This window comes from Aulonocara stuartgranti (genome assembly GCF_965226115.1).
Source record: "Aulonocara stuartgranti genome assembly, chromosome: 11".
In the NCBI taxonomy this organism is placed as follows: domain Eukaryota; kingdom Metazoa; phylum Chordata; class Actinopteri; order Cichliformes; family Cichlidae; genus Aulonocara; species Aulonocara stuartgranti.
In genome coordinates this window covers 15,673,536-15,701,125 of record NC_138947.1, presented here as the reverse complement: position 1 = coordinate 15,701,125, position 27,590 = coordinate 15,673,536, and the positions used below count along the sequence as shown (strand labels likewise).

At 40.6% G+C, this 27,590-nt stretch overlaps 3 protein-coding genes across 13 annotated transcripts in view; 1 reads left to right on the top strand and 2 right to left on the bottom strand.

Moving 5' to 3' along the window:
* Positions 1 to 7,405, bottom strand: part of pou2f2b (POU class 2 homeobox 2b) — a 73,366-nt gene extending 65,961 nt beyond the window's left edge. For 2 of the 7 annotated variants that reach the window (XM_082551789.1, XM_082551788.1), the window contains exons 1-3: positions 7,298 to 7,404; positions 1,357 to 1,484; positions 1,094 to 1,143 (exon numbers count right to left, since the gene is read on the bottom strand). In XM_082551789.1, coding sequence (XP_082407915.1) covers positions 1,094 to 1,143; positions 1,357 to 1,484; positions 7,298 to 7,357 — 238 coding nt within the window. In that variant the 5' untranslated portion in view covers positions 7,358 to 7,404. Of the gene's footprint in view, positions 1 to 1,093; positions 1,144 to 1,356; positions 1,485 to 7,297 lie in introns of those variants that run through there. The other 5 variants (XM_082551785.1, XM_082551791.1, XM_082551787.1 and 2 more) reach the window with 5 other exon arrangements.
* Positions 7,406 to 8,782: 1,377 nt separating this feature from the next.
* dedd1 (death effector domain-containing 1) lies at positions 8,783 to 23,272 on the bottom strand. 5 transcript variants are annotated; one of them, XM_082552816.1, is made up of 6 exons: positions 22,972 to 23,272; positions 22,498 to 22,604; positions 20,902 to 21,422; positions 20,697 to 20,825; positions 20,050 to 20,190; positions 8,783 to 10,741 (listed from the first exon to the last, which is right to left on the bottom strand). In XM_082552816.1, the coding sequence occupies exons 3-6, from the start codon at positions 21,371 to 21,373 to the stop codon at positions 10,335 to 10,337; spliced, it is 1,149 nt and encodes a 382-aa protein (XP_082408942.1). In that variant the 5' UTR covers positions 21,374 to 21,422; positions 22,498 to 22,604; positions 22,972 to 23,272; the 3' UTR covers positions 8,783 to 10,334. The 5 variants fall into 5 exon arrangements, with proteins under 5 accessions (XP_082408942.1, XP_082408939.1, XP_082408943.1 ...); XM_082552813.1 differs by having other exon boundaries at positions 22,504 to 22,604; XM_082552817.1 differs by having other exon boundaries at positions 20,697 to 20,816; positions 22,504 to 22,604.
* Positions 23,273 to 23,392: 120 nt separating this feature from the next.
* rabac1 (Rab acceptor 1 (prenylated)) lies at positions 23,393 to 27,413 on the top strand. Its single transcript, XM_082552818.1, has 6 exons — positions 23,393 to 23,521; positions 24,897 to 25,041; positions 25,232 to 25,444; positions 25,606 to 25,703; positions 26,128 to 26,229; positions 26,471 to 27,413. Exons 2-6 carry the CDS (start codon positions 24,920 to 24,922, stop codon positions 26,557 to 26,559), a joined length of 624 nt encoding a protein of 207 aa, XP_082408944.1. The 5' UTR covers positions 23,393 to 23,521; positions 24,897 to 24,919; the 3' UTR covers positions 26,560 to 27,413.
* Positions 27,414 to 27,590: the final 177 nt, after the last annotated feature.

Genomic DNA, 27,590 nt, shown 5'->3' with positions numbered 1-27,590 from the left:
ACCCTCGCCACCCAGAGGTGTTTCTTTGCTATGTGCGGACATTGGGATACCGACGAGCAAATATCGACCACACTGATTAAAAAACCCACAGCGGGAGAGAATCTGCCTGTAAACTGCTGCCTTACATTATGCACGAATTAAGACACAGGTTGCCCATTAACCGCAGCTGGCCTGCAGTCGCGCTCACACCCGCGTGTGCGGAAAGAGCGCACAAACGAGCCGTGGCCTTTCTTTTTTTTGTCACAATTATGAGCCAAACAACAAAGAGAATACACAGCGAAGACGAATCAGCGGAACAATGGAGACTGAGTAGAGAAAATTACTGGAGATGTCTCGATTTCAGCACTAATTCTCCTTCAAGCCCAGACCCAGACGGCGGCGTGACGTGCATGAATTCAAATGTGAGAGCTACATGTAAAAAAATAAAAAAAATAAAAATGCGATCAGCAACAATGGAAACAAACCACACACACCCCCATCTTTCTGTGTTTATGAGATTAACAACGTGCGTAATATTCGCACACCGTGAAAGCACTGCAGGTATGCAGCTGCAGCGTGGTTTCCGTATGGGCTATGCATAACACCGAGCACATTCTGAATCAAATATTCCCGCGATCATACAACATGCAGAGCAGGCAAGAAGACACAACGCTATTCGTCCACGGAGCAAAGGAGCAAGGGAGGGAGAGAGAGAGGGAGCGAGGGAGAGAGAGAGAGTCGGAACACGAGGGCTGCTCCTGTGAATTAATTTCGTTCTAATCAATAAAAAAAGAAAGAAAAAGCCCAGCCCCGCACAAAAAATCATTAGGACCGATATTTCTCTACCCCTCTCTCTTCCCTGCACTGCCTTTCCCCAGGACCCTGCCATGAGGAAAAGTCGGGCTCCCCCGCAAGTGGACAGAAAAAACCCTCTTGAATTCACACAGAAAAGAAAGATTGTGATGTGAGAAGGTGAGAAGGAGGAAGTGTACAGCACAGCTGAAGACAGTAAAGGGTGAAAAGACACATGGAGGAAAATAGTTAAGTCCCTGCACTTCCGCCCCTTAGAATAATTTTCTTTTTTCTTTTTGTTTTTGTGGGTGTGAAAATTTACCAGTGCTTCCATCGGTGAACGTCTCCATCCCCGCCATGCGAGCAGCCTGTCTGGACAAGAGAGGGATGGAGAGCAAAATGATGGGGGAGAGGAGGATACGGGGGAGGCAGAGGTACGTGTAAGGGGGGCCACTGTGTGTTTGTGTGGAGGGGCAGTTGTTCTGGGTTAGGGGCTCAGCATTAAAGTGAGGGGCTGTGGGTGTGGGTTTGGGGGGGTTAGAGGTGAGGAGAGGGTGGGGTGTTGTCATATGGTAACACACTAACCTTTTCATGTCTCCCCCCTCTCTCTCTCTCTCTCTCTGTCCCTCGTTGTCCCTTTTTCTCTCTCCATCCCTCACCCTCGACGTATGTCTCTCAGCGGTTTCCATGGCGACCCGGTGGCTGTGGTGCTGCTGAGGAGAAAGAAGCGCGTGCGTGAGAGAGGGCGAGGAAGCGGTGAGCGAGGCGAGGCGAGACGGTCGTCTAATAGTGCAGGCAGGGGGGTCACGCCCCCCATCAGAGGTAAATGAGCAATCAGCAGCATTTCGGAGGCGTAATTACAAACAAACAAACGTCACGCTGTGACTGCTGTTTTGCCACTTTAATTTTACGGCAGCAGGTTTGTTTTGCGGCTGAGAGACGTTTAAAAGGCCCGGCGTGACCCTAGATCTGAGACGCCCTGCATAATAATCCGGTTAAAACGCGCATAAAAGAAGCAGCAAAGTTCCCGCAGTTAAACATCAGATTGAATCAACGCTGAAGGAGATTCCACTCCAACTTCTGTAACTTCTTGACGCGTGCGGTTCTGACATGATGCCGCTGAGCTGATTTTCACCAGCTCTGCTGTTTTGAATATGAGGCCTTCGCAAATTGGTCATGCATCTTTATGCTGCCACCTGCAGGTAGCAGAAGAAAGCGACACACACAGACAGACGGAGATCACTGCCTTCTGCTCAGCATGAGGTCTCAAACAGGGTGACTGAAATGAGGTTTTATGTCGTATTTCATTTACCAATTCAGTGTTGTGGCAAAAAATATTTCCGGTGTTTTTTTGTGTTTTTTTTAATGTGCAATCTCTTTGCTTATATTGGTAAAAGACTGCAGTTAACGTGATGTATTGAGGGATTATATATAAAATAATCCCTCAATACAAGAAATGACCTATTTTGCAAGTACCTATAGGGTTTCGTGTTACTGTATACACACTGTAACCAATCCAGTCTTTTTTGCCCACCTAAAACATCTCTGTAGAGTTGTTAAGTTATTTTTATTGCAATTTTTGCTGCTGTCTTGACCAGATTCCTCTTTTTAAAAGACATTTTTAATGCCAATGAGGATTTTTAGCAGGGTAAATAAAGGGAATATAAAAGTCACTTTTCCAATAACTGATTGCAGCTTCTACCCTGTCACATGAATGTTGTCTATGGCTCAAAATAACTTAATATCTTTCATGAGAGAGATGTTTGATATATGTTTTGCAGATTACAGGCCAACAATTCATTTGCAGCAATTTAAATACAAAACATTTTTTTTGAAAGTACCGGAAATCACTTTTTGTAACAACACTTCCAACCTCAACCTCACATCCAGGCATCTTAAAAAAGAAAAAAAAAAAGTGCTCATATGTTGTATTTTAAAAGGCTTGCGTGGACTCTGCTGCGACTGACTACCAACCACGGAGAGGTAAACCAAGGAAGATGGCTTCGGAGAAGAATCACCTAATCTAATTTTTTCCCCCTCAATAAAAGCCACAGCATTTCCCCCATCAGAGGAATGTACGATGTGCTGCAGGGTATACGTACAATAACAGCATCCCCAGCGGGCCGACTGAAGGCTATAGTGTCTATCAGCTTTAGATGACACGTTTCGATAGGAGACTGATTTAGGCCTGAGCTACCATGAGATGACTTGAGTCTCCATCCAATCAAGGAGGTGAGAAGAACACCTGCGGACAGTGGAATTAAGTCTTCAGCGGGATGATGACCAGTCCCCTGCCACACAACCCAGTATTACATTAGCTTTTGCACCCCAATACAATTTGCACCATCGAACACAAAATCACCTCTGATGTCTCGATGAAGTGGTTTAGGCAATCAGCTGAACATTCACTTCACCAAATGTGCACGGAGCTGTGGTGTACAAAAAATGCCAGATTTATTTAGTTTTCTCCAAGTTATGTTGTAGGTAACAGAAAATGAAAACAGATGTTGAAAGTGGTCGATTGATAAAATAAAAAATTGACTCCATCACTGGTTCCCTTCTGCCTCAGCTTCTACTGGTCGGATAGTTTCCCTACCCTACCACGTGCTTTAAAATATCTACAAAAGCTTCTCTTGGATGTAGATTTGAGAGACATGAAGGGAGTTTTTTTGACCGAAAGCTCTGCTGAAGCCGCAAAGGAGGGGTGATTGTGGCGGCGGTGATGGGGCGTGGGCTCTCTGGGTCAGCAGTAGCCTAGGCTGGGAACATGGCAGACTTTGGGAGTTTGGTATGGCTGGCAATCAGATTCAAAGAGACCCTTTACCTGTAGTGCTACCTCGATCACCAGAAGGTGAAAGTGTTCTTCAAAGAAATAGTTTGACTTTTGAGTGATGCACTTATTCGCTTTCCTGCAGAGTTTGATGAATAATGTTCGCGCCTGTGTGTAAGATTAAAAAGCTGGAACCAGCAGCCAGTTAGCTGCTGATAGCCTGCCATAAAGACACTAGAAGGACACTGCGAGATCACAACCTCACACACACACCAGATTCACATCATTTAAAGAGTTCTTCCACTGTTTGTGCACCACCACCATCATGACCTCTACCTTCCAATCCTGCAAAATGTTTTTAGCTGTGTGAATTTGCACACAAACATACAAGTGACACAAATGATCTCTTGGCAAGAGATCATGAAGCTGGGAGTAGATAGTTACCCCAAAGCCTCTCTGAAGCATGTCCTGTAAAAAGAGGCGCTTGTAAAACAAAATGCATTGTGTTAATAATTAGTGTGCATTAGAAGGAGCAGTAGGCAAAGCTAGCTGCTTGTTTTTCTTGATTCTTAACCACCAGACAATTAAGCACCATTTTAATCCTGACTGATCAGAAGACTTTCCAAGAAGATTTGATGGTTTCTTGGAAAGTTGGGAGAGATTTATCAGTGCTCGTACCAACTTCAACCTAATTCTCTTGCTCTTCACAGAAAAAACTATCAGAAGGTGATGGAGGAGCCTCATGAAGAGTTTTGCAGCAGATAGCTGCTGGACAGAAATAACGGCGGAACGTGTTGTCTCGTCCTTGGATATTTGTGAGCATTATGTTCCTGAGCGTTCCAGATATGCGTCCCAATTTCTCTGACAAACAAATCTCTCATAGTGGCAGGGGCCATCCAAGAGGGAGTCATTGTTCAGAGGAGGAACATGGCAGCATCCTTTGAGTTAGACCTCAGTAGTTTTGCAGACTTCTTAAGCAGAGTGTCTGGGGATCCCTGTGGGCATCACGTCGCTGGTTTTGCTTTGAGGCTGGGCGTGGTGAGAACCGGGCTTTCAAAAATCTCAGTTTTCCCCAAGGCAAGCCTGGGGCAGTTTAGCTGGCCATCAAACAAGGCACACTCTGAACAGAGTAGAAATGGCCCTATCAGGTTTTTCCCAGAGGGCTGGTGCCGCTTACTGTTCTCCATGATGGCAACTCAATAATAAAACTTCATTTGTACACTCAGCAGCTTTTTAGACGTGGGGTGTTGCCAGAGTGCTCTTAACCGATCCAGTAATGGTGGCGTCTTTAAAGACAGCGTTAAGCGTTGTGACATGGATGCAACAGTGTATTAAATATTTAAGAGTCTTATAGGTTTTATAGCTTTCTTATATAGCACTATTAGAGCAACCTAAATAAACATAACTGCTAAGATACAACATTTTATAAATTAATTATAAGAGTTGTTTGGCTGTTGTCTAACCTTCAGGATAATTAACTGGCTGAAAATGACATGCACTAATTAGAAAAAGTCAAAGCCTGTGAAGGGTCACTAAGTGAAATGAGGTGGCTCTTCAAAAAGTGCCCTTTTGCCGACATTTACATCATTTATTCATGTGACCAAGGAGCGTGTTGGGCTACATCAGAGGACTTCATTACCTCGAAGTAGGCCCAGGGAAAACTCAAAGACCTCACCGACCATCAGGAAATAACTCGCATCTATTCACCACAAATCAACATCTGTTATGTTACAAGAAAATCAGCTTTCTGGTTGTAATGCCCCTTATTTTCTTTTTTTCCCCCTCATCGAACGATTCTGTAGATTCTTTATAAAGTTAAAGATTTTATAAATCAAATTGTTCCCTCATACTTCCTTACATGATATACTGTCTAAAAGTGTGGAAAATATCTGTAAAAAAACACTGAGTTTGGTTTCTTTTGTTTTTTGTTTTACAGATGTTTCAGTGTGTTTCTTCAGGATCATAAATAAAAACACACATCTGTCCAAAAACAAACAGTTATATTTGTAACTTCTGTTCCCCGAAGGAGAGGAATGAGGTACAACACATAAGTATGGGATATCACGCCCAGTGTGTCCTGGCTGAAGTGATGACATGCGCATGGCCACGCCTGCACATGTACCCCCGTCATCACAGTCATCCCTCAGTTTGCTAGCTGTTCCCTTACCGAACCAAGCTGTGCAGCAGGTGGAACCTTGTGTTGTACCTCGTTCCTCTTCTTCAGGGAACAGAAGTTATAGATATAACTGTTCGTTCCCTTTCAGTCGATTCACTCTGTACAACACCTAAGTATGCGACAAATTTACACGCCTCGCTCTGCACGGTGTACTACCAGCAGATTAGTGTGTTTGTGTGTGACCCAGCAGAAAGGATAGTATGAGCTACCGAAGGGGCTGTAATGTCCAAATGATAGCACCTGACAAAAGTGTGCAGTGATGGCCAACTAGGTGCAGCTACAGGTACCCGGAATGAGCTCTCACACCTGGGGCTCACCGTTAGTGCTGTACGTCAGTGAGATAGCTTCTATAATCCAGTGGGACAGCCTCTGTTTAGACAAAGCTCTACCTCTGGCTGGATTAACAAAGCAGACAAACAACTCGTCACAAAAAAGAACATTCTCAATGTAGGTACGTAGCACACACACCGGACACAGAGAATGGATCCTCCTCTGCTTCTCAGATCCAAAAGGAGGAGACCAAAAGCTCAGAAGCTCAAATTCAATTGAGCTATAAACTGCAGGAATGAACTTGGGTAAATATGTGGCATTTGGGCGCGATACATCCCCGAGGCCATCAAGAGAGAACTGACCCTTAACTATCAAATTTGACCTTTCAGCAGGTAAGCATGAAGGTGCCAGAGATCCGGGTGTGGATGAATCACTTCCATCACCCTGCAGAGAGGAAGCTTGCCAAGGCCTTGCTGCTAATAGGGTGATTATCTCCACATACCACGACTTTGTTGGCCACCAACAGGCTCCTAGAATCAGAGTGAGGTGTACTCTCTCTAGAACTGGAGATATCGTTTCCACTGGGGGAAATGCATACAGAAGCACATTTGGCCATTGGTGGGCTAGTGCATTAAGTGTCCTGGGGTGCATCTTGTTCGCCTATGAAGAAGAACAAGGGGCAGTGTGTTCACCCTGGAGGCAAAAAGATCTACTTGCATGTCACCGAATAGATTCCATGTCTCTAGTTAGGCTGTAAGGACGGCATCAGATATTTATTACAAACACGTTAACCCTTACATACATATGGTCAAATTTGATCTGTTTTGACATTTGACAGCAGCAACAAAACCTAATTCACATTCTTTTAGTCTGAAATTTGATGACTTGTTCTAAATTGTAAAATATACACTTAAATGAAAATATTTTAAATTGCACAAAGATCTTGACTTGTATCTATAGTGATTGAATTTAGATCCACCAGTGTGAGTGAAATAAAATAAAATGGTGGTTAAACACAAGTTTGAAACTGAAAACTCTACATGGCTTGTCTCTGTGGATTTCTTTATGGGATTGTGGTGACAGAGTTCAAGGAGGACCTTGACACCATCATGAGAAGTCTGTTCCCACAGAGACAGGCACCTGCAGGTCTTTGAAGGATCATGTGGACAGTGTAATAGCAAAACACTGTAGAATCAATCATATAGGGTTCACATAAGGAACAGAAGTCATACAGAGCTCAGCCAATGTCTTGACATGGACACAAGCTCCAAAATAGGGCGGGTCAGCGCTGCAGTGGTTAACAACATCACCTCATAGTCAGGTCTGTTCATCTGAATCCTGGTTGTGGCCTTTCTGTGTGGAGTGCACATTTGTCCTACTTTGACTTCCTCACACAGTCCACAGATGCTTCTCAGGTAGATGGTGCCTGAAGTGTATAGAATGAAGTGCTGTGTTAATATAAGGTTAAAGTGTGGCTTGTAGTCAAAAGCACTTTGTGGCGACTGGTCACTAAGACTAGAATAGCACCGTATGAATGCAAGAATGCTGTGTGCCTGCTAGTGCCTTACAATGTAAAAATAACCAAACATTAATCAAATAAAGGTGGGGCGATTGTGGCTCAAAAGTTGGGCGGTCGCCTTGTAATCGGAAGGTTGCCGGTTCGAGCCCCGGCTTGGACAGTCTCGGTCGTTGTGTCGGTGGGCAAGACACTTCACCCGTTGCCTACTGGTGGTGGTCAGAGGGCCCGGTGGCGCCAGTGTCCAGCAGCCTCGCCTCTGTCAGTGCGCCCCAGGGTGGCTTGCCATCACCAGTGTGTGAACGGGTGGGTGACTGGATATGTAAAGCGCTTTGGGGTCCTTAGGGACTAGTAAAGCGCTATACAATACAGGCCATTTATCAAATAATAATCTATTTATTCTGAGCCGATATTAAAACAGACATAAAAAGAAAGACTGTGAGGGTCATAAGACTATGGAGGGACCTGAGCTGCCATTTCAGCAAGTGTATGTGTGTTCAAAACACACACACAAGGTTTCTTACCACTGCTTTGAATCCACAGACTAGTTGGGTCAAGTTTTGCATTTATAAATTGTACTTATGACATTTTTATGACATAGAAGTGAGACCAGTGTTTAACTCTTCTGATGTTATTGTACAACCATGTAATGGTTATACGAGGTTATATAATAGATCCTAACAGTTCTACACACCATTTTCACTTTGAATATAATAATATTAAAATATAGACATGACATGAATTATCGCTGTTAGGCTTTCATGTCTTAGTAAAGTGTGAAGCAATAGCTTGTGATAACAAATGTTTGTTTTTTTGTGGAGGGACAGAACATGATCAATATGTGAGGGTTAAATGTTAAAGCTTTAAATAACCTTAAATAAACATGATACCGTTATTATTTACAGTTACACTTTAGGTGCCATCAATAGGAAATTATGTTAGAGATGGGAAAAAAATGGTTTCATGTCCAATTAATTTAGCACATAAATGGAAGAAGAAATTAAAGTGGCCAAACCAGAAACAGCAGTTGAATTACTAACATGTTAGAGGTACACGCTATTCTTGGGTTTCATCATGCCGATATCTTAAAGCAAGAACTAATTAAGGACATGATCCACGATGACCTGCATTCAATGGAGCACTTCAGACCATTTCAGGGCAGGGGGAGGGCACGTAATTTTCAAACAACTGCTCAAAATAACCTCAGAGTTGGGAGACAATTTCAGATTACAAGTGGTGATAGTTTCAGAGACGCAAACAGGTAATAAATGTAAACAGCTTTAGGCCATCAAAACTCTTTATTATTCACAGGAAATTATTTCTTATTTATAAAGATTTCCACAAAAAGAATTGACCTTCATAAAGTAAATTTCTTTAACAAAAATGTTCCCCTGATTGAATTAATCTTTCTTCTCATGAAAGAATACAAACACACATTAATTAATTCCTTTAACAAATACACACAAAAGTAAACATGGAAATCTGTCCATTGTCCTTTTCTGTGCCCGGTCCTGCAGAGACCTGCACTTCAGACAGTGTCTGCCTGCTTAAGTCGTGCCTGTATGAAGGGACTTAGAGTGAAGGGGCTTATTGATCGTCTTCTATGAGTGAAGTCCAGGCATTAGTTCCAGCAGGGTGAGTCGACAGCTGTCCATGAGCCACTCTACTGGGCCTACATAGCAGGGCTGAGTGGAGCTGGGATGTGCACTTTTGATTTTGATCTCCCCAACATCACTTCTATTGACCGATGCACTGTCCTGTGCCTTACTTGCTGAGAGAAGCACTTGCTGAGGCCTTGCTGGAAACCCGGACACAAGCCACTGTTGCATTATCCGGGCTGCCGTTGACAAGCTTGTGATGATGAATCTTCCATGGTCTGTTGAGACCCAGCCCTAATCACTGCTGTCATCTACTGGCAACTGCTGTATCCACTGACCACAGCAATCACAAGTTGGGTTATCATGGTACACAGGGCTGGAAATTCCAGTGTTTGTTATCTAGATATAGATGTGGACTCTATCCAAAGTTGGGTCAATCTGTTGTGAGAGCAGCCCACTTTTCCACATCTAATTTTTTCTTTGAAGACCAGAAACTTTTATTGGCAGGTTACTTTATACTTTTAACAGAATCCAATAAAAATAATTGTCAGTTAAAGCTATTATTATTTTCCAAACCCCCAAAGAAGTATCCAACAGTCAATCTTGACGTTCTGGTTAAATTGATCTTTTTGGATTTGGGAATTTTAAACTCATGCTGGAATCTGAAATGTCCATGGTTACACATTAAAAAAAAAAAAAAAGTTAGTTAAATAAGGAGGTAGGGACACCCATGTGCTTTATGTGTTTGCGTCAACCAAAACTTAGTATTTTACATCATTTGTGGTAGCCCAGTTGCCTTAACCCTATTTTGTAAGACAGATAAAGCTGTGAGGGGCTTACCACTTGATCTGGTGACACAGGCTTGCTTGTTCCAGTTCTCAGAGACTAAGAAAAAAATCTCGATATATCCTGTGTCATCCTGATGTAGCACCTGTGCATGAATCCAAAGAAAAAAAAATACAGTGATACATTATTATTTATATTTCATTTACAAATAATACACTTCCAACTAAAATTTGACAGTTCTTAAAAAAAAAGAAAAGGCAAAAAGAAAGGCTCCTTATGAACACAAAAGAACCAATGGTGAGTTCTGCCATCTAGTGGTCATTAAATGGAATGCAACAAATGGAGGCCTCAAATGCTTCCAAGCTTGCCTGTACCCATTATTAATTACATTCCTCCCTTTTCTCTTCTTTAAGTTTAATATAATACACCCCAGAGAGTCTGATCAGTTTATGAATCCCAGTGAGTCTCTGGGTGCCCATCATTACTGGATGACATCATTTTCTTAGCTCTCAGCAGCCTTCGGCCCTCCTCGTAGTCGTCTTGGTCCACACTGATCAGCAGGCGCACGCCTTCGGAGCCCGCTGCGTTCCTCAGAGAGTCCGTGATGAATACTCCCTTCAGGGCCTCCAGCAGAGCTCCGCTCAGGTAGTCACTCCAGAAAGCCTCGAGGTTGGCCAGCTCCGTGAACTTGATGTCGCAGACGATGGATCCCAGGTCTCTGGCACGCAGCAGCGAACTCGCTTGACTGAACAACTCAAACTGCCGCTCCAGTGGCTGCCGCTTGTCCGAGGCGACGCCGTTGCGTAATGCCGATTCGTGCTCCAGGTATTCCGCCCGGACACGCAGGCGGATATCTGATAATGGCAGAGGGAGGAGGAAGTAATGATGGACAAAAGGGTGAGTGGCAGTGAGGAGAGAGAGTAATGGTAGGAAGAGCAGAGGGGAAGTGAAAAAGGAAGGAGGAAAGTGAAGGTTACCCAGAAAAGGAAAAAAAAAAAAAAAGAGAAAAGAATGGATAGGCCCATGACAGAAAAGGAGGGGTGATGAAGTTGAAACAAAGACGGGGGAGAGAAAGAAACAAACATGAAAACAATGTTAAAAGATGGCTCATTCAACTTTGTGCAAGACATCAAGCAAAAAGAGATTGTAGGAGTACTAACTGGACTTAAATATTTGATTTTACCAAATCATGACAAAGTAAGTGAATACGGTGGTGGAACAGGGCAAATTATTTACGAAGGGCAATGGACTTAGACCAACCCATGTGAACTTTTGTGCTCAATACAGCTACAAGCCCCTCTCGTCTGTTTCAGTGAAAGATATTCAGAGCACTGAGAGAAATCGTCTTTAGCTCATCCGGCTGTGTAGATCCCTTTTCTTTTTTTGGATGGACAATTCCTTTTTAGGTACTTATGGTTTTTAGCAACATGACTGAATCAGAAGACGCTGGTGCATGAGAATTTTCTGTACGACAGCCAGCATGGTCCTCATAAATCACGGCTGTAGCGTTTGTATACTGAATATGATTAAATGAACTTGGCACCCTGAGCAAATATCGCAGCGGGGGTAACAAAAACAACTCAGCAGTGACAAGCCCGGGAGTGGCTTTTGTTCCTGACAGGTGTTTATAAAGGGCAGATTCATTCAGATCAAAATGGGTAAGGCTGAGAATAGATAGCGTCTGGAGTTCCGTAGTAACAGGATTGGTGGTCATGCAACAGCACAGCGAGAAAGATTAGAGGATACATACTGTACTGAGCAAGAGCAACGCTGAGATCATCTCCCATGTCATTAATCCAGAGCTCCAAGTGGGAAATCAGCTTCTGACGACTTTTGCTGCAACAAAAATCCATTTCTCCCATTCAAACCCCTTTAGCAGATGTAAACAGTATTTACCAGCAACATTTCTTCCAGAAACATTCGCATTAAGAGTCTCACTGAATTCATGTGCAGAAGCTGCTTTTTCATATTTGCATCTGAATGCATGATGACATTTTATGAAGCAAATAAGGAAGAAAAAAAAAAAACTTACAAAGGAGCACTGTGACTAAAAATAAACAAAATGGCTCAAAGGAAAAAAAAAATCAAATCAGCTTTAAATGCTACAACATGAAATACTTAATTTTGAAGGAATAAGCAGCACATGGTCACATCACAAATGTTTGAATGAAATGGACCCAGAGGTACTTCTAATAAACTCACGCTTGCCTCTGACAAAAACCCAGAGTATAAGGTAAGCATGATTACGAGACTGTCTTGAACTCTTCTTCATGTATGTACCAGAGGATTAGTGTACACTTTAACACACGCTTTGACTTGAGAGTCACATCCACCCCTCTTGCAGCCATGTTTTGTTTGGGGCTATAGGGAATGGCGCGAGACTCAAGAGGGATAAAGTTTGGAAAATGCCAACATTAGAAATGCAAATGTTGAATTAAACCATTGATTTTGCATCTCTTAACATTTGTAGAAGAGCAATAAGCAAACAGTGGCTTTGCATTCATGCCCCACAAGTCTGTAATTAGATTACTATAAAAACAGACGACTTGTTAGAAGGGGACACTAAATCAACACATTTTAAGCCATGTTTAAAATGTGTAGTTTTTACATGAAAATCATTTGAATGAAGGAAGAATGTTTTCTTCAAAAGGGATTTATGGTACAAAAATATAAAATGTCAAGATTTTTTTAAAGAAACCTTCGATTATAGTTCAAGTTTTGTTTATTAAATCATGTCTGTGTTACAATGTTTCAATAAATTGTGTTAGACTAAAATAACTTTTGTGGTAAATTCATTGGCAATACAGAAGCCAGACACATAGAAAAACTGTTGCACCAAAGATCATCATCACAGAATGTAAAACATCTGTAAAAACTATTCATTCCCTTTATATGTTCATTTAATATTTAAAAAAAAAAAAGTTGGGCTAGTACTATAAATGCATTACAAACACTTGAGTGATTTGTCACTCTAAAGTATTACTTAGAGAAAAGCTAAGTCACATGACTCATCAGTTTAATATCATGAAAAAATTTGCTCATCTCTATAGAGCACACTGTACTTGTGCAACATTTAGTGAAGAAGAGCACCAAGATGTCTACAGGAGGTCTACACAATCCTAAAGCTGACATGGAAACACTACCTATAAAACCAGCGGGCTACTATAGAGGAAGCTGGCATTACAAAAGTGGAGGATCCACGTGGAATTAGGCTTATTTTATGAATTCTGCCCACTGCTTTCACAAGTCAGTAACTCCTCACCACTACAAACACATTATCCCCACAAGTGTGATGGTGGCTGCGTCATGCTGTGTGGAGGCTTCGCTGCAGCAGCTTCTGAAGGTAGAGGGTAAATTGAATGCAGCAAAACTCCTGAGAAATCCTGAAGGAAACCCGCTGCAGTCCGAGTCACATACGTTTTCAACACAATAAGCTACAGTTTTTCACCCCAACAGATTTGTGTTGACTTCGAAACTCACACTTGTTGATCACTAGCAGGAGTCCATTGTGATTTAATGAAGTTATATAAAAAAAGATTACGTATCCATCGTTGTGGCAAGCACATGGATAAATTTGCAGTTTGAGCATTTTTGTGTTTTGAGGTGTGAACTATCATAGAAGATTAAACAGACTACACATAATCTAACTTTATACAATATTCAGTATGGACAGAGGAAAATATGAAGTTCGAGCACCATTAACAATTTGACCTTTTTGGATCATTATAGAGTGTGTGAGGGCTGAGGGTACAATAAACACCTGCCTTTCATGCAATTACTCTATTTATGGATGTCCTCCATTTTGCCTTCCCATTTCATACTGAGGAGGATGGAGGCAGAGATAGTGACAGTGAGGAGGCCATTTAAAAGCACAGGAACACAGTGATAGTCATTTTGTTAGGGTTACAGAGCACTTCACGCTTCATCACACATAGAGACATCCACTTAGACAGGACATTAGGAACCACAGCTTTCATTTTCTCACTTTAAACACCAAGTCCGTTTGGCTCCTCATCTCACCCCACCAAAAGGAGGGAGGGGGGAAAAGAGAAAAAGTTTAAGTACCCATTTACGAGGAGTCACTTGGCACGGAGAGCTTCAACTCTTTATCGATCCGTTTTTCTGTTGAACAACTGACCAAGAGAGTGGAGAGTTAGGGGGGTATTGAGAGACAGGCAAAATATCTGTGTCTGCCTGAAGAACTTTTTCCCTATAGTTTAAAAAAAAAACAAAAAACAACATAAATCCTCTGTACCGTTTTGTGTAGTTTGAATATTTACTGTTCATTCTCTCCTTCTCTTTGTGTGTGAGGATATAGTTTTCCTGACACACAGGGTGCTCTGTTTAGAACTGCGAACACAGACAAAGGAGAGAAACAGACAAGCACAAGTGGGTTGCATAGTGGTTAAATGGACTGTTCCTCCCCCAACATCAAGCAGGCATGGCACAGCAGTCACTTCTTAGTTTTAATGAGGCTTCAGTAAGGCCAATAGTTTGCATTGGCAAATTAATCAGCTCAGAAATGCATTTACTGCTCTGAACTATAACAAGGTAAAATCTAAATGGGATACTTGGATTACCCTTACCTTGACCAAATCTCTTAACCTTATCTTCCGGCCCTTTATTTGTGCCGCACCGTTAATCAACAGTGCTCATTAAACCAAGGAAGGGCCTTCACAAGCACCCCATTTAGACACAAAAACACTACTGAGCTGAATGTGCAAACACCTTTAAGACATTTGTAACAGCAGTTGTCATTGTCAGAATGTAATTGAGATACTTCACTGAAAATGACCTAAGAGATGATGAATGGTGACAAGAAAGAGTATTTGAGGTCTGTTCAAATGCTATGGGCCAGCATTGGACTGAACTGCCCTATCTATCTCTGCTCCATCTTGACAAACGCACACCAGGGCTCTCACAGGGCACAGAGATAAGATACAGCATGAGCTTCCTTCAGCAGAGCACTGTTCGGTGATTTTCCCCAGAACGGCTTGAGTAAAGGTTACATGGACATTTTTTTCTTTTTTTTAAAAGAGCTGTCTGTTGGCAGCCATTTTAGATTTGGTGCAATTGAATACATGGCCTTACAGAACAGGACTCTATGCCCAATTAGGATTTTTTTTTTTGTCTCTTGAGCATCCAGAACTGGCATCGTGATGTTTCAGTTTGCCAAAATAATATGAGTCAGTTCAATTCACAGGGCAGCCATTTATAAGCCTTGCACGTCTCCAATGGGTTCATATGCAGTGCTGACTCGCATTTTCACAAACATGTCCAACACATTTCTGTTTCCACTTTGAGTTAAACTCTTCAGTGTACTTGTTCTAATTTTATTTTGTAAATCCTAATTTATCTCACCATGACCTCAGTCAAATATAACCTAAATCTCTGTTTGGGTTAGGCATCAGACATTACGTTTTTTTAATAAATGACCAGAACAGCTTTCACTTCTGCATTACTACTGAAACTTTCACCACAGCTAAAAACCTCCATGATTTCATCTGGTGTCATCCTCTTTAATAACATTTAGAAACTGTACTGTGTAACATGAGCAAAGGTCAGGGCTGGTGCACAGTGGCCATTTCAGAATATGAATCATTCAGACTGAACAATAGTAGGCTGGAGCAATTTGCTTTAAGTCTGGTGGCTTCCTTGACAGGCTACTGAATTTTATTAAAGTAGCAAAGTTAAGCAGACATTTTTCTGTAAGCTTCCACAATAATCTTTCTGCATGTTGTCCAAGACAAAACTAGACTTGTGCAACTTCTCTCAGCTCTCTTTTTAGGCTTTAGCCCATGACTACAGACTGACCAATTAGGTCTTTCCAGAGAGAGAACTGGCTGTTGTACAACGAAGGCATTCACCACCCTTCATACGATGAAAAGTTTAATTAACTGTGAAAAGTTCTGCAGGAAAATCTGAAATGGCAGCTCTAAAATGGAGGACAGACTGACTCTGACAGTACACATACTTGCTGTATTTTTCCTCGGTTACTACGCTGCCAACTTAATTTTCCTGTAAGATTGAACTGTGCTGCATTGGTTTCCCAGGTTGTGTACGTAAATTAAGGTTAGACAATGTGATGAGTGGCTATGTTGTCAGTGTGGCTAACAGTTTAGTTTTCTTTACAGCTAAAGGTTTTCAGCTATGCCTAATTCAATGTCCTATTCTTGCCCATATAAAGCATCTGGTCATCTGGTTGGAAGAAGTTAGTTTCATTCTTTTCCCAAGCCTTACTCACATTTACTGGAATTTCTGCTGGACATATTTGTGAAAATATGTTAAGTTCCCGTGATTTCAAATATTGGGGAATTTAAAATACTTTCGTTACACGCTTCCCCTTTCGGTATGCTTTGAGTAAAATCAAACTGACTCAAGGTTTTCCCAAGATCACTGTACAGTCTTTGGGTTTGAGACTTACTGCTGAGGACTCTGGTAGTTCTGTGAAACACTGACACCAATAACTCTTGTCATTAATAGGCAGGAAGCTAAAAATCTCAAATAGAAGCTTTTTTTCTTCCACAGTGCACAAGACTAGAGAACATTACAGGATGATTTTTTCTGTTAAAGCAGATTATGTTTTCTGAAGGAGACAGGGTAAGGAGCAGCTACATTATGATACACAAGCATCGTATACAGAGCAAAGTGGCAGCACCAACCCCTGCTGTAACAAGGGGGAGAGCCTCTTTTACCTTAGGCATCGGCCCAGACTTGTGAGAGAGCGCATGACTGAGTTGATCGCGCACACTGCAGTATGTGCAGACAGAGTGGAGTGACAGACTTTTTTGTTTTGTTCCTCAGTCTCCATGATCCATTGTGTCTTAGGTTACTCGATCTGAGTCACATTCTTGAGTCAACCTGGTGGAATCAAATGTGGAGTCAAGACAGCAACAGTTCATAGTCACAGGCACATCACTCATCCTGAGTAGCTAAGAAAGGCTGTCCTTAATGATTTCTTCTTCTTTTATTTTTTGAATGAAGTGAGAATCATCGGGCTTTTGTTGTAATGAATATTTCTGACCAACAGGCAAAGATGGACATTCAAAAGAAGTTTGGGAAAGTCTACATGAATGACTAAGCAAACTTCACACAAAGGGAAACTGATGTTAGTGTTATCTGTCTTTTTGTACCAAGACAAACTACCATTGATTTCTTAAAGGCAGGTAGTAGTGGAAATATGGGCAAGGACGTTGACAATGGATTACATAGTGCAGCTTTTCAGTGGCGTTAAGACAGTTTCAAACAACTGCTAAAAAGTGATTTTTGGGGGATATGTAAGGTTTGACAGTTGTCAGAACCACTCTGGTTCAAGCTTAGCAATAAAGCAGAACAATGGCTCTATCTGGTAGTGATTGGACTGGACACTTATATTGAAAGAAAAGGGAATAAAACAAAAAACAAAAAAGGACAAGACACAGCCTACCAGTGAGCATTCTTATCAACAGCAGCAGCTGAACATAGTCCAAAAGGTTAGAGAAAAGAGAGGTGGAATGAAGGGAAAAGAATATAAAGGACTCCCACAGGGAGAAACTGATAAGGCAACAAAACTCTGATGTTGTATGTTTAAAAACGACAGTTAAAGGGTTATCATTAAGTCTCAACAAGATCATAGTGTACCAACAAAAACATAATGTGGAAATGCTTTAAAAAAAAAAAAAATCAAAGGGAAGCGCATCACATTGAGTTCTCAGACTTAAAAGTAGCTCTAGGATTTTTAAGCACATTTGGTACTAACATAAAAAGTATGAGCGCTGTGGTCTGTACAGCACAGAGAGCTTTAGGCAATATTGCAGTCCGGATTTTTCACCAAATGTGACACTGGGTTGAAAAACAAAACAGAAGGAAAATAAAAGTTTCCTCAACCCTGGAACATGTTTGGACTCTGTGCAGCTCCAGGAAGAGGTAAAGTACAGTGGCCTTTGCAAGCACACCATCTTCCACATTTTTATAAGTAGGTGTGAATCTAGTGTACCGCTCTGTGCTATTTAGGGATGGGAATCGAGAACTGGTTCTTGTCAAGAACTGGTTCCCAGTAGTCTACTTCCTTCAAATCGTTAGTCTGCCTGCCTATCGACCCTGCTTATCCGTTCTTGCACTCTTGCTACATTCAGCTGATTTAGTTTATGTGTAATAGGAGGAAAACAGTAGTGCAGTTTATGACGTGAATATGGACATTTCTTTTATTTTTTATTGTATAAAAGGATGAGAGCGCAATGGTAAAGTGGAGACTGGGACAGAAACAACTGCCTTATACTGTTAACGCAACTTCAACATTCCGCAAGCACAGCATGCTAACGCTAAGCTAAGCGGTAGGGCTGCACGATTAATCGTTAGAAAATCGCGATCTCGATTCATACTTATGTGCGATCTCATTTCCCATTTCCAAATGACAACGATTTAAAAAGAAAAAAAAAGAAAAAAGAAAAAAAAAAAGACGACGACGACTGTACCGCATTTTGATCCGGGACGTACTCTGCATGAAAACAAGCACTCACTCTTCCTGCTCAACAAATGACAAGGGCGGAGCCTTATACCACGTGATACAGAAGCTGTGCCATGTGATGCTAAAATTAGCAGGGAAAAAAACAACAGAGAGCACGTCAGGGATGACGAGAAAGTGACAGGAGAAAATCCGTCCCGGTCAACCACCCAAACATCAATAACGGGAACCTTATACAGCGCTTCCCTATACCCGTCGAACTCCCGCAGGCACAAAGAAATTACGGAGGCTATCACTTATCACCTGACCAAAGATATGGCTCCCATCAACACTGTGCAAAACGAGGGATTTAGGAAAATGATCAACACCCTAGACAAACGCTACACAGTGCCGTCCCGCAACTATTTTTCTATTGTTGCACTACCTATACACGCAGTGTCGAGCAACGGTGGAGACGGAATTTCAAGCAGTACGACATTTTGCGGCAACAACAAAACGTGAGACATTTGTTGTTTTTATGTTTACTTATTGTTTTTATGTTCAGTCTCAACTGTTACGAAGTTGATGTGCAGTTAATAAGTGCAATAAATATTTATACTGGAAAAGAGAATCGTGATCTCAATTCTAAGCCAAAAAAATCGTGATTCTCATTTTATGCAAAATCATGCAGCCCTACTAAGAGGAACTCAGAGTGATGCTAAAGCTGAGTGAATGCTGACTTAAGCCCAGCACCATGATAAAGTGAGCCATTAGTTATAGTGAAGCAGCCACTGCTGAACTTCAACAGGTAACAAACTGATGAGCAGTCATACTGCAGTCTCCGTTTCTACAGTGGAATCACCAAGACGATTGCTTTAAAGTCTCTTGGTGATGGTTTTTTATCTTCGACTTGCATTGTCGGCTTTGTGTTCATACCTAAATACTAAGAGAAAGATCACGTTTGTCCTTATTAGGATTTGTGATTATGAGACGGTCAGTTTCAGATCATTTTACAGAGTAACACTAAAGTAATGTAACAAGTAGTATAACAAATGTCTTTCTCCTGGAAGTAATTAAATAACGTACTGCATTACTTTTAAGAAAAGTGTTCTGTGAAATATGTGCAACAACTTTTTAAATTTATTTTTTTGAGTAGTGACCCCAACACTGATCACAACAAAGAGGGGAAATGCCTCCAACATGCACAAACATTTCACCACCTAGTTAATTACGTACGCAATTAATTTGCATGAATATGATATGCTGCTTAGAAGTGCTGGCGACTCTCAAAGTGGAGGCAATGAGAAATCGATAAGGAGCCGAATCAATAAGCAAAATCGATAAAGAAATCGGAATTACTAAATTCTTATCAATTACCATCCCTACTGCTATTTAATTTGTCCATTTCTCCCAAGTCTACAAATAACATGTTAAATTGTATGCTAACTTTTAAACACGAATCTTCTTAAGCATGAACTTGGCGCTTTTATGCATTTTTAAACATTTTGGCATTCAAGATTTAGCATAGATAAACAACATCAGAATTGAAGAAACTAAACAGGAAATATGATGATGCCAGGGAGGTGTTAATAGGCTGAAAATTATATTCTCGTCTGTTTAAAGAAGGAAAAATGAGCAGCAGGGGTAAATAGCAGGATGAAGGTACCACAGAAGACAAGAGAAAAAACAAAAAAATAAATAAAAAGAAAGACACTTTGAAAATGCATGAGTTGCACTTACCACAGGACACTTTTTGTGGCGCTGGTGGTGGAGGCAGAGGATGACTTTGCCTGCTTGTTTTCTTGGACTTACGGCTCCAGCCATTTCCCCTCTTCTTCCTCCGCCTACTTGCACATGGCCCAGCCACAGGAGTGTAAATACCTGACAGAAAACATATTGACTGAGTTCAGGGATGCAAGACAAAAATAACAGCAAAGGACTATTTTTAGCTTTTCATCGAAATTTTACTGCTGATATTTGATCACAACTTTCAACAAGAAAAATGCCTGTTAAGATCATGGTGCGTACACAGCGTTCTTCCCCACACAAGACACAGATCAAAAAAAAAGAAAAAAAAAAAGGTTTTAACCACCAAAAATTATTTTTTAAATATTATTATTTTAATTAGGATAATAATCACTGACATATATAATAGTCAGAAATACACAAAAGGCACTGATTTATGTGGGAAAAAAAGTAGCAGCTTCCATGCCTTAATTTATATTTTGCATATAAGCAGAGTCAATCAGGCTAAAGAAGGCCAATTCTGAACCACAAAAGAATCTGGTACACACACACACACACGTTTTCAAATCATCATTAATCAGCTTGAAGACACTTAAGAACGTACTTCAGTTTGGCCAAATACTAAAGAGCAGTAAACTTACCAGTTTCTAATTGATGTGCGAAAGATGTAAGAGGAGTTTCGGTCTCCCTGCAGCTGCTACTTATTCCAGAAGTACACACCGACTCTGTGCTTTCTATCTCATACCTCTGTCCAATTCTCTCTGGAGAAACTGAAAAGCATAAAAAACAAATAATGGCAAACTATTTGAGATCAACTACAGCAGGACATAATCTCAAGATCCTCACCTGTCCTCCTTTTCTTGTGGGACACTGAGGGTAGCAGGTCATGACGGGTAAGGACTCTTAGAAGTTGCAGTAGTGGTGCCAGGTTTCCATCACTAAAGTATCCTCTCCTCTCGAGCTGTAGCAACAGCTCAAGGCCACTCTTGGGTTTTGGGTCCAAAAAGGGCTGCTGTGACTCCGTAGGCTTTAATTGCTGCCATGCTTTTAGTAGCTGTGGACTTGGGGCCACACCTGGATCATCTGGATTGTCCTCATGGGGTTCAACTGTCCAGCCTGCGGGATCGAGAGGATGTGTCGCGGAGCAAGTTTCATTCAGAAGGAATGACAGGACTTCAATGTCAGTCTCGGTCAGCTGAGAACCAACTACTTCAAAGACTTCATGGAGAGACAACATCCCATAGTAGTTGAGGCACTCTGTTTCATCCCAGTACAGTGAATCCCTGAGTGGGTACCCTTGATGATGCACTGCAGCCATGGTCAGGATTTGGCTATGGACCTTTCCCACGTTTCAGCCAGTGATAAGACTACAAAAACAAATAGAAGAACAATTACTATTAAAGTTTTTTGATGTCTAACAAGATACATCTGAGTAACCATATAAACCAGATAAGTAGGGTTGGGTACTGAGCTGGTGCTGTTGAGGGAACCAACCAAAATATGTCAGTGCTACTGTTAATCAGCACCAAATTCTGGTGCCAGAAAAAAAAAAAATCTGGGTTAGAGAAAGAAAGAAAACAAGATGTCAATAATGCTACATACTGAAGAGGAACAAATGACAGGGCAAAGGTAGTGGTAGAATGCTGAAAGCATTTTCAGGTGTGGTTACATGTTTTTTTAAAAACTCTCTCTAACACTTGTAGTGCAAAGTCCAAAGCAACACATCTAATCTGCATTTACACCTGGTCAAACAAAAATAGAGCTAAAGCTGAAGAGTGTGCCATATTTTCTAGCCTGAAAGCCAAATTCACTAGAGGACCTGCAGCTTTAACTCTAGCGTAACTGTAGCCAAAGTACAACTAATTGAACCAATGGATGATGAAGCTTTTAGTGAGACATTGACATCTTCTTCAGGTAAAAACTAGGTAGCTGGACAATATGTCAGAGAAACGGGGCTGTTTTCACTGCATTTGTTGACATTTTTACTTTTCAGTACACATAATGCATTGTACTCAGCGTTCCTGTAAAGGCTGCAATTCTCATTTAACAGGCTTGACCTCGAGTTCCTTCCATGTTCTATACTCCTACTTTTAATTGCATTACATACACTAAACAATGTCATCTGTGTCGCTGTTTAAGCTATAAAACGCCGCTCCAACAAATCCCGTGTAGCTACATATAAACTGCATTAACCACTAAACTGTATTCATCTATAAAACATAGCAAGCCGTTTGTGCCATGTAACATAGTCAATGATCATGTTGGCGTAATACTGCAGCGTTACGCCCGTTCTCTAGTCTCTACCATTATATGGCTGCATCAGCTAGCTCAGCAGTCCTTGCCATTTTCACCATTTTCACCCTCAGCTCGAAACAGTTTTTAAACGCGTAACGGAGAACCCCCTTATAACCACTTTATTTCCATTTACGCTCAGAAACGTACACTAACCAGTTGGAAGCCAAAGATATTAGCCGTTCTTCAGACGCCCAGTAACAACCGGTGGAGCAAAATTTTCCCCTTTGACAAGTTATGTAACCAGTCACGTTTATCTGTGGAAAAAAGCATAACAAACATCAAGAACTGCAATGCAAACAGCGGTTCAGCCAAATAACAAACCTGAAATTAACAGGTGTGCTACATTTCTATATACGCACTGAAACATATAACAGTAACTATAGGGTTAAAATATATGTATATATTTTTCCTCTATATGCATTACCGATAAATACAAAGAACAGAAATGGATATCGCTTGCTAGCTACTAACGTTAGCTTACTTCAGCTTTAAATTGGCTGTAGTATCGACAAGCATTGGGTCACATACATGAAAGCGTGAAAAAAGCACCAGTAGATTAATATTCAAAGCATTTTAACGGGATATTAATCAAGAAACCCAAAGTAACTGGGGGCGACTCACCTCCGGGTGGGTTGAATGATCTAGTAACTTCCACAGCAACGTGCACTACGTCAACGCTGAGGAATTGACCAATCACAGCCCCCTGACTTCCACGGCGACACCCAGTCACGTTTTTGCTCTCGCTGATCTTTTGAACTGATCTGAAGACAGTTTTTCATAAACAGTCACTTTATCGTATTGATCAAGTCAGTAAAGACAGCTGATTCAAGGGAGCCCCCCCCCCCCCCCTGTTTTTTTTTTTCGTTTTACTTTTTTTGTCTTAGCTTCCACATGAGAAAAAAAAACAAACCAAAACAAAAACAAATCAGTACTTTAAGCGAGCTTTGCAGCGTAGTGTCCATAAGCATATAAGCACAAGAATATGTACTGCAGCAGGCTACACCCAAACGTAGCAGAGGGAAAACTGCTGGATGCTGTCAGTAGGTGGCGGTGTTTGGAACCAAGGCAGCTAGGAACAACAACAAGGAAGGCAAATAAGAGCCACATCATATCCGTAAACTAAAACAGCAACAAAAGGTCTGAGGCAGTCCCATTAAACTCATCTCCTGCTGTGAGTATATGTAATTAAACCATTGTAAATTTGGCAGTTGATATTGTTCATTTTTATTTCGGTTCATTTTATTTAGGTGTGTAAAGTTGGGCTACGATAAAATCATAAATCCGCTTCGACTGGAGTGGTTATTAGCAGAGAAGCTAGCTGCGACAGAATTTGAACAACAAGAGTTATTAAGAACAACTAGGAGTTATGATGGACTACATACCGGGGTTTAAAAATGTCATTCAGTTAGGATTCTTGACAAATTAAAAATAAAATAAGTGAGTATTCCTTGGAAATGTTGTCGAATATCCGGGCGTATGTTTAATGATGTGGCATTGACCAAGCCCTTTTGCTGACGAACATTTTCCTCTGCCTACTGTTGCTAAGCTCGGTCTTTTGTGTTGAGTGTTGTTTCTTCAACCTCTGGGAACGACAGGACTGAGAAATGCAGGAATATAAAAACTGGTGTTGGTCACGAACTTCATTCTACACTGGCTGACCTGTTTATAAATACTTTAGTTAACCATTTATATGGATATAAACAAAGAGAGGGAATCAATTAAGTGGTGCCAGAATGGTGCCCTTCTTCTCCTTTTGACTGTTCTCTTTAGGGGTAACCACAGCAGATCAGATTTCCTCTATCTCGCTGATTATATCCTCCACATCCATGACCCTGAGCCTCCACTCCTTCCAGCTTCACTGTTACGTCTGCCTCACTTTCAGTCACATGTATTCTATCTTACTTCTACTGAGTTTCATGCCCAGATTTTGGTGTTATAATATGATGGTTTAAAACAACTTATGTTGCTAAATATAAACGTCTATTGGGAGTCAACATCATAAGTACGTGCAAAATTGCGTAGCAGGATTTTTTTGTGTGTGTGTATATAAAAACAAATTGGCACCCCTGAAATAAATTTAATCTGGTTTGCTAATTGAGGTTTATTATAGTCAAGCTTAAAATACTTTTTTTAATGAGCTGCTCAGGAATAACAAAAAATAAAAGGCATTGGCAGAAAAAATATGAGTCAGAGAATCATAACTTTAAACCTATATGAGTCTTACTTCATCCACCAGTGTTGTTGTGTAGGGGAAGAAAGCTTTTTTTTTTTTTCTTTCAACCTTATCTTGAGACCAAGTCAGTTTGATTGTAGTGTTTGTTTGTTTTTTATCTTTTGTCTTTTTGAATCTTGGAAGTTTTTACATTTTGATGAAAATTAAAATTTGATAATGAATCAAAATAACTGCCTAACTTCCTAGAATCAAAATAACTGTGGCATTTCAACATTTCTATCCATTGGTGAGATTTGCTTCTAGAGGGACTTGAGAATTAGTGATGGAAATGTTTTACAACTGGTATTTACATTCTGTGTTTTCTTCCTTGCAGTTGTCTGACAGCAGACTGTGTACATGCCATCTGGAGTGCCAAAGGGGGAGAACTGTCAAGTGGACATGGACAGCAAGGCAGGAGATCTGTTCACAGCTGAGGATGCTCATCCTACAGGCACAGGAGGCACAGGAATCCTGGCAAAGTATGAGTTTAAATGTGTTTGTCTATCTCAGATTTATCACACAATAGAGCTGACATGTGCTTCTGCATCTGTTATACCTGCTACTAATGTTTGTAAGCTTAATGAGCCACCAAGTGATAATATAAATTTTGCACATGTCATAACTCCTCTTAATGTTTCTGGTTCTTAATGTCTTCATCTTATTTCATAGGCTCTGGCTTCCCAAAGGCATCTCAGCTAGCATGGCTAAAGAGTGGTTCGACAAGCGCCGATTATCCATTCGACCTTGGGCCAGTTTTGTAGACCAGCGCAAGTTTTCAAAACCCCGCAACTTTGGAGACTTGTGCAAGAGGGTGGTGAAAAATGTGGAAATTTACAACAGCAACTACACCTTCATCTTCTTGGGGCTTATCCTCTACTGCATGTAAGCCCAAAACACGACTTTGTTCGGAGCTCATAAATCTGGTTAGGCCAATGAGAAACGGGGAAAAAGGGAAGCGGTAGTAAAAAAAGAAAGAAAGGAATGAAATTTTCAGCTGATACACTGTAATAAACGATTGGACTGTTGATGTTTCCTCTCTTCAGCATCAGCTCGCCCATGCTACTGATCGCCTTGGCTGTGTTTGCCGGTGCCTTTTACATCATTCACATCAAATCTTTGGAGTCTAAACTGGTTGTGCTCGGTGAGTAAAAGTGTCTCAAATAACTCGGACAATCACATAAATACCTGCTTGTTGAATCACCGGCAAGTAATATAAATGTTTTTTTGAGCAGCTACTTTAAGATAAAGCTAGCTCGAATAATTAAACATCAAACTTTAAGTTGTATATCTTTATTCATCTATTTATCTATTTATTTATTTATTTATTTATTTATTTATTACCTCTAAATTGTTGTGTATAGAAATTAAATCAATGGGTTAATGAAGCAACCTGTTTCTGCCCGCAAATTATTGTTCTCTACTATTACAGTTCTCAGTAAACCACAAAAGATGTCAGTTTAGTGAAGAATAAGCTAAATTTATGTAAGATTTTAGTTTGAGAAAATAAAACATCTTCATTTTTATGGAATCTTTAATTGCTGTCATAATTTGTGTTCTCAAACCAGGCAAAGAGTTGACTACGCCTCACCAGATGAGCCTGGCTGGAGCCATTTCTCTGCCTGCGTTCTGGTTAGCCGGAGCTGGCGCTGCCGTGTTTTGGGTTCTTGGTAAACCAAACCACATTATACTTGTTCTGTGTTACTCTTTTGAATCTTTGTTTTAAAAAAAAATGTTATTGTGTTTTTCTGATTTTGGAAATATAATTGAACATATTCCACTGCTGTCTGCAATGCTAACATTTCTCTAATAGTGGAACCTAAATCTTGTTCACGCATTTGTAAGAAAAACCTTCTTCTTTGTTACTTTCTCTTCACATCCATTTTATACTGCTATAATTCATCTTCCCAGGAGCAACGCTGTTTGTGATTGGCTCTCATGCTGCGTTTCGTGAGCTGGAGGGATCGGACATGGAAGAGCTCCTCATGGAGCCCGTATAAAGACCAGGCTAAACTATCAGCAGGCGCCGGTTGGCTATCAGTCATCATGTTGACCCTGCAAATATGTTTGCACACAGGAAGAGCTGTTCATATATATGTTTCTTAGCTTGTTAAATTCCCTGTGTTTTAACCCCTTACCATGGTATCAAGAATGTACCTTGTCATGTTACTGACAGCTTTTTGAAGCTCATTTAAGCACATAAATTGCCATAGAACACAAAAATGGATTTCTGAACGTAAGTCTAACCACACATTAATGCAGATTATATGCCTTCTATGTTCATTTTAAACCTTGGATGCCTCTGATTTGTGTAAAATAGTCTTTCATTCCTTGCAATATTTCTCAGCTTATATCTTAATGGGCTATCTGTGCTGTGCTCTCTGCTGTAGATATTTGGGCTAATACATTCTCTCTGATTTGAATAATATGTATCAATGTAATCTTTACACTTCTAAAGAGAATTTGTGATTGTTTCCAAAGGAAAGTGCAATTTAAAGCTTTAAAACTGTATCTAATGCTAATGCACAAACACACATTATCATTATTGTTATTATTATTATTATTATTATTATTATTATTAGACAAATGCAGGTTTGGTCATTCAGATAGGCTTCTTATATAGATGGCTTGATGATGACACATCTTTAAAGGTCAGTACTTAATCATGGTATTTTACATCGGGTTTATAATTTCCTTGTTAGCATGTATACATGTTTAGCTTGGAACTTGGAGGTGTAACGTCACATAAATGTAAAATACTTTATTGAAATTCATCGTTCGTTTACATTCTGATAAAAGTTGGGTGTTTTGTATCTATATTTTCTCAGTGCAATAAACTCTTAAGGCCAGCTTATCCAATTCTCGCTTTCTTTCTTTTTTATTTAGTATCAAATTAAGTCATATTTATTCCCTCTAAAGTTGCTATTACAGTTGACTTTTGTTTGTGCATGCATAGCAGGAGTTGTAGTGAACTCGGTGTCCCTCGGCAACACTTAGGTCTGTACATGTTCTCATTATTCTGCTCCAGTCT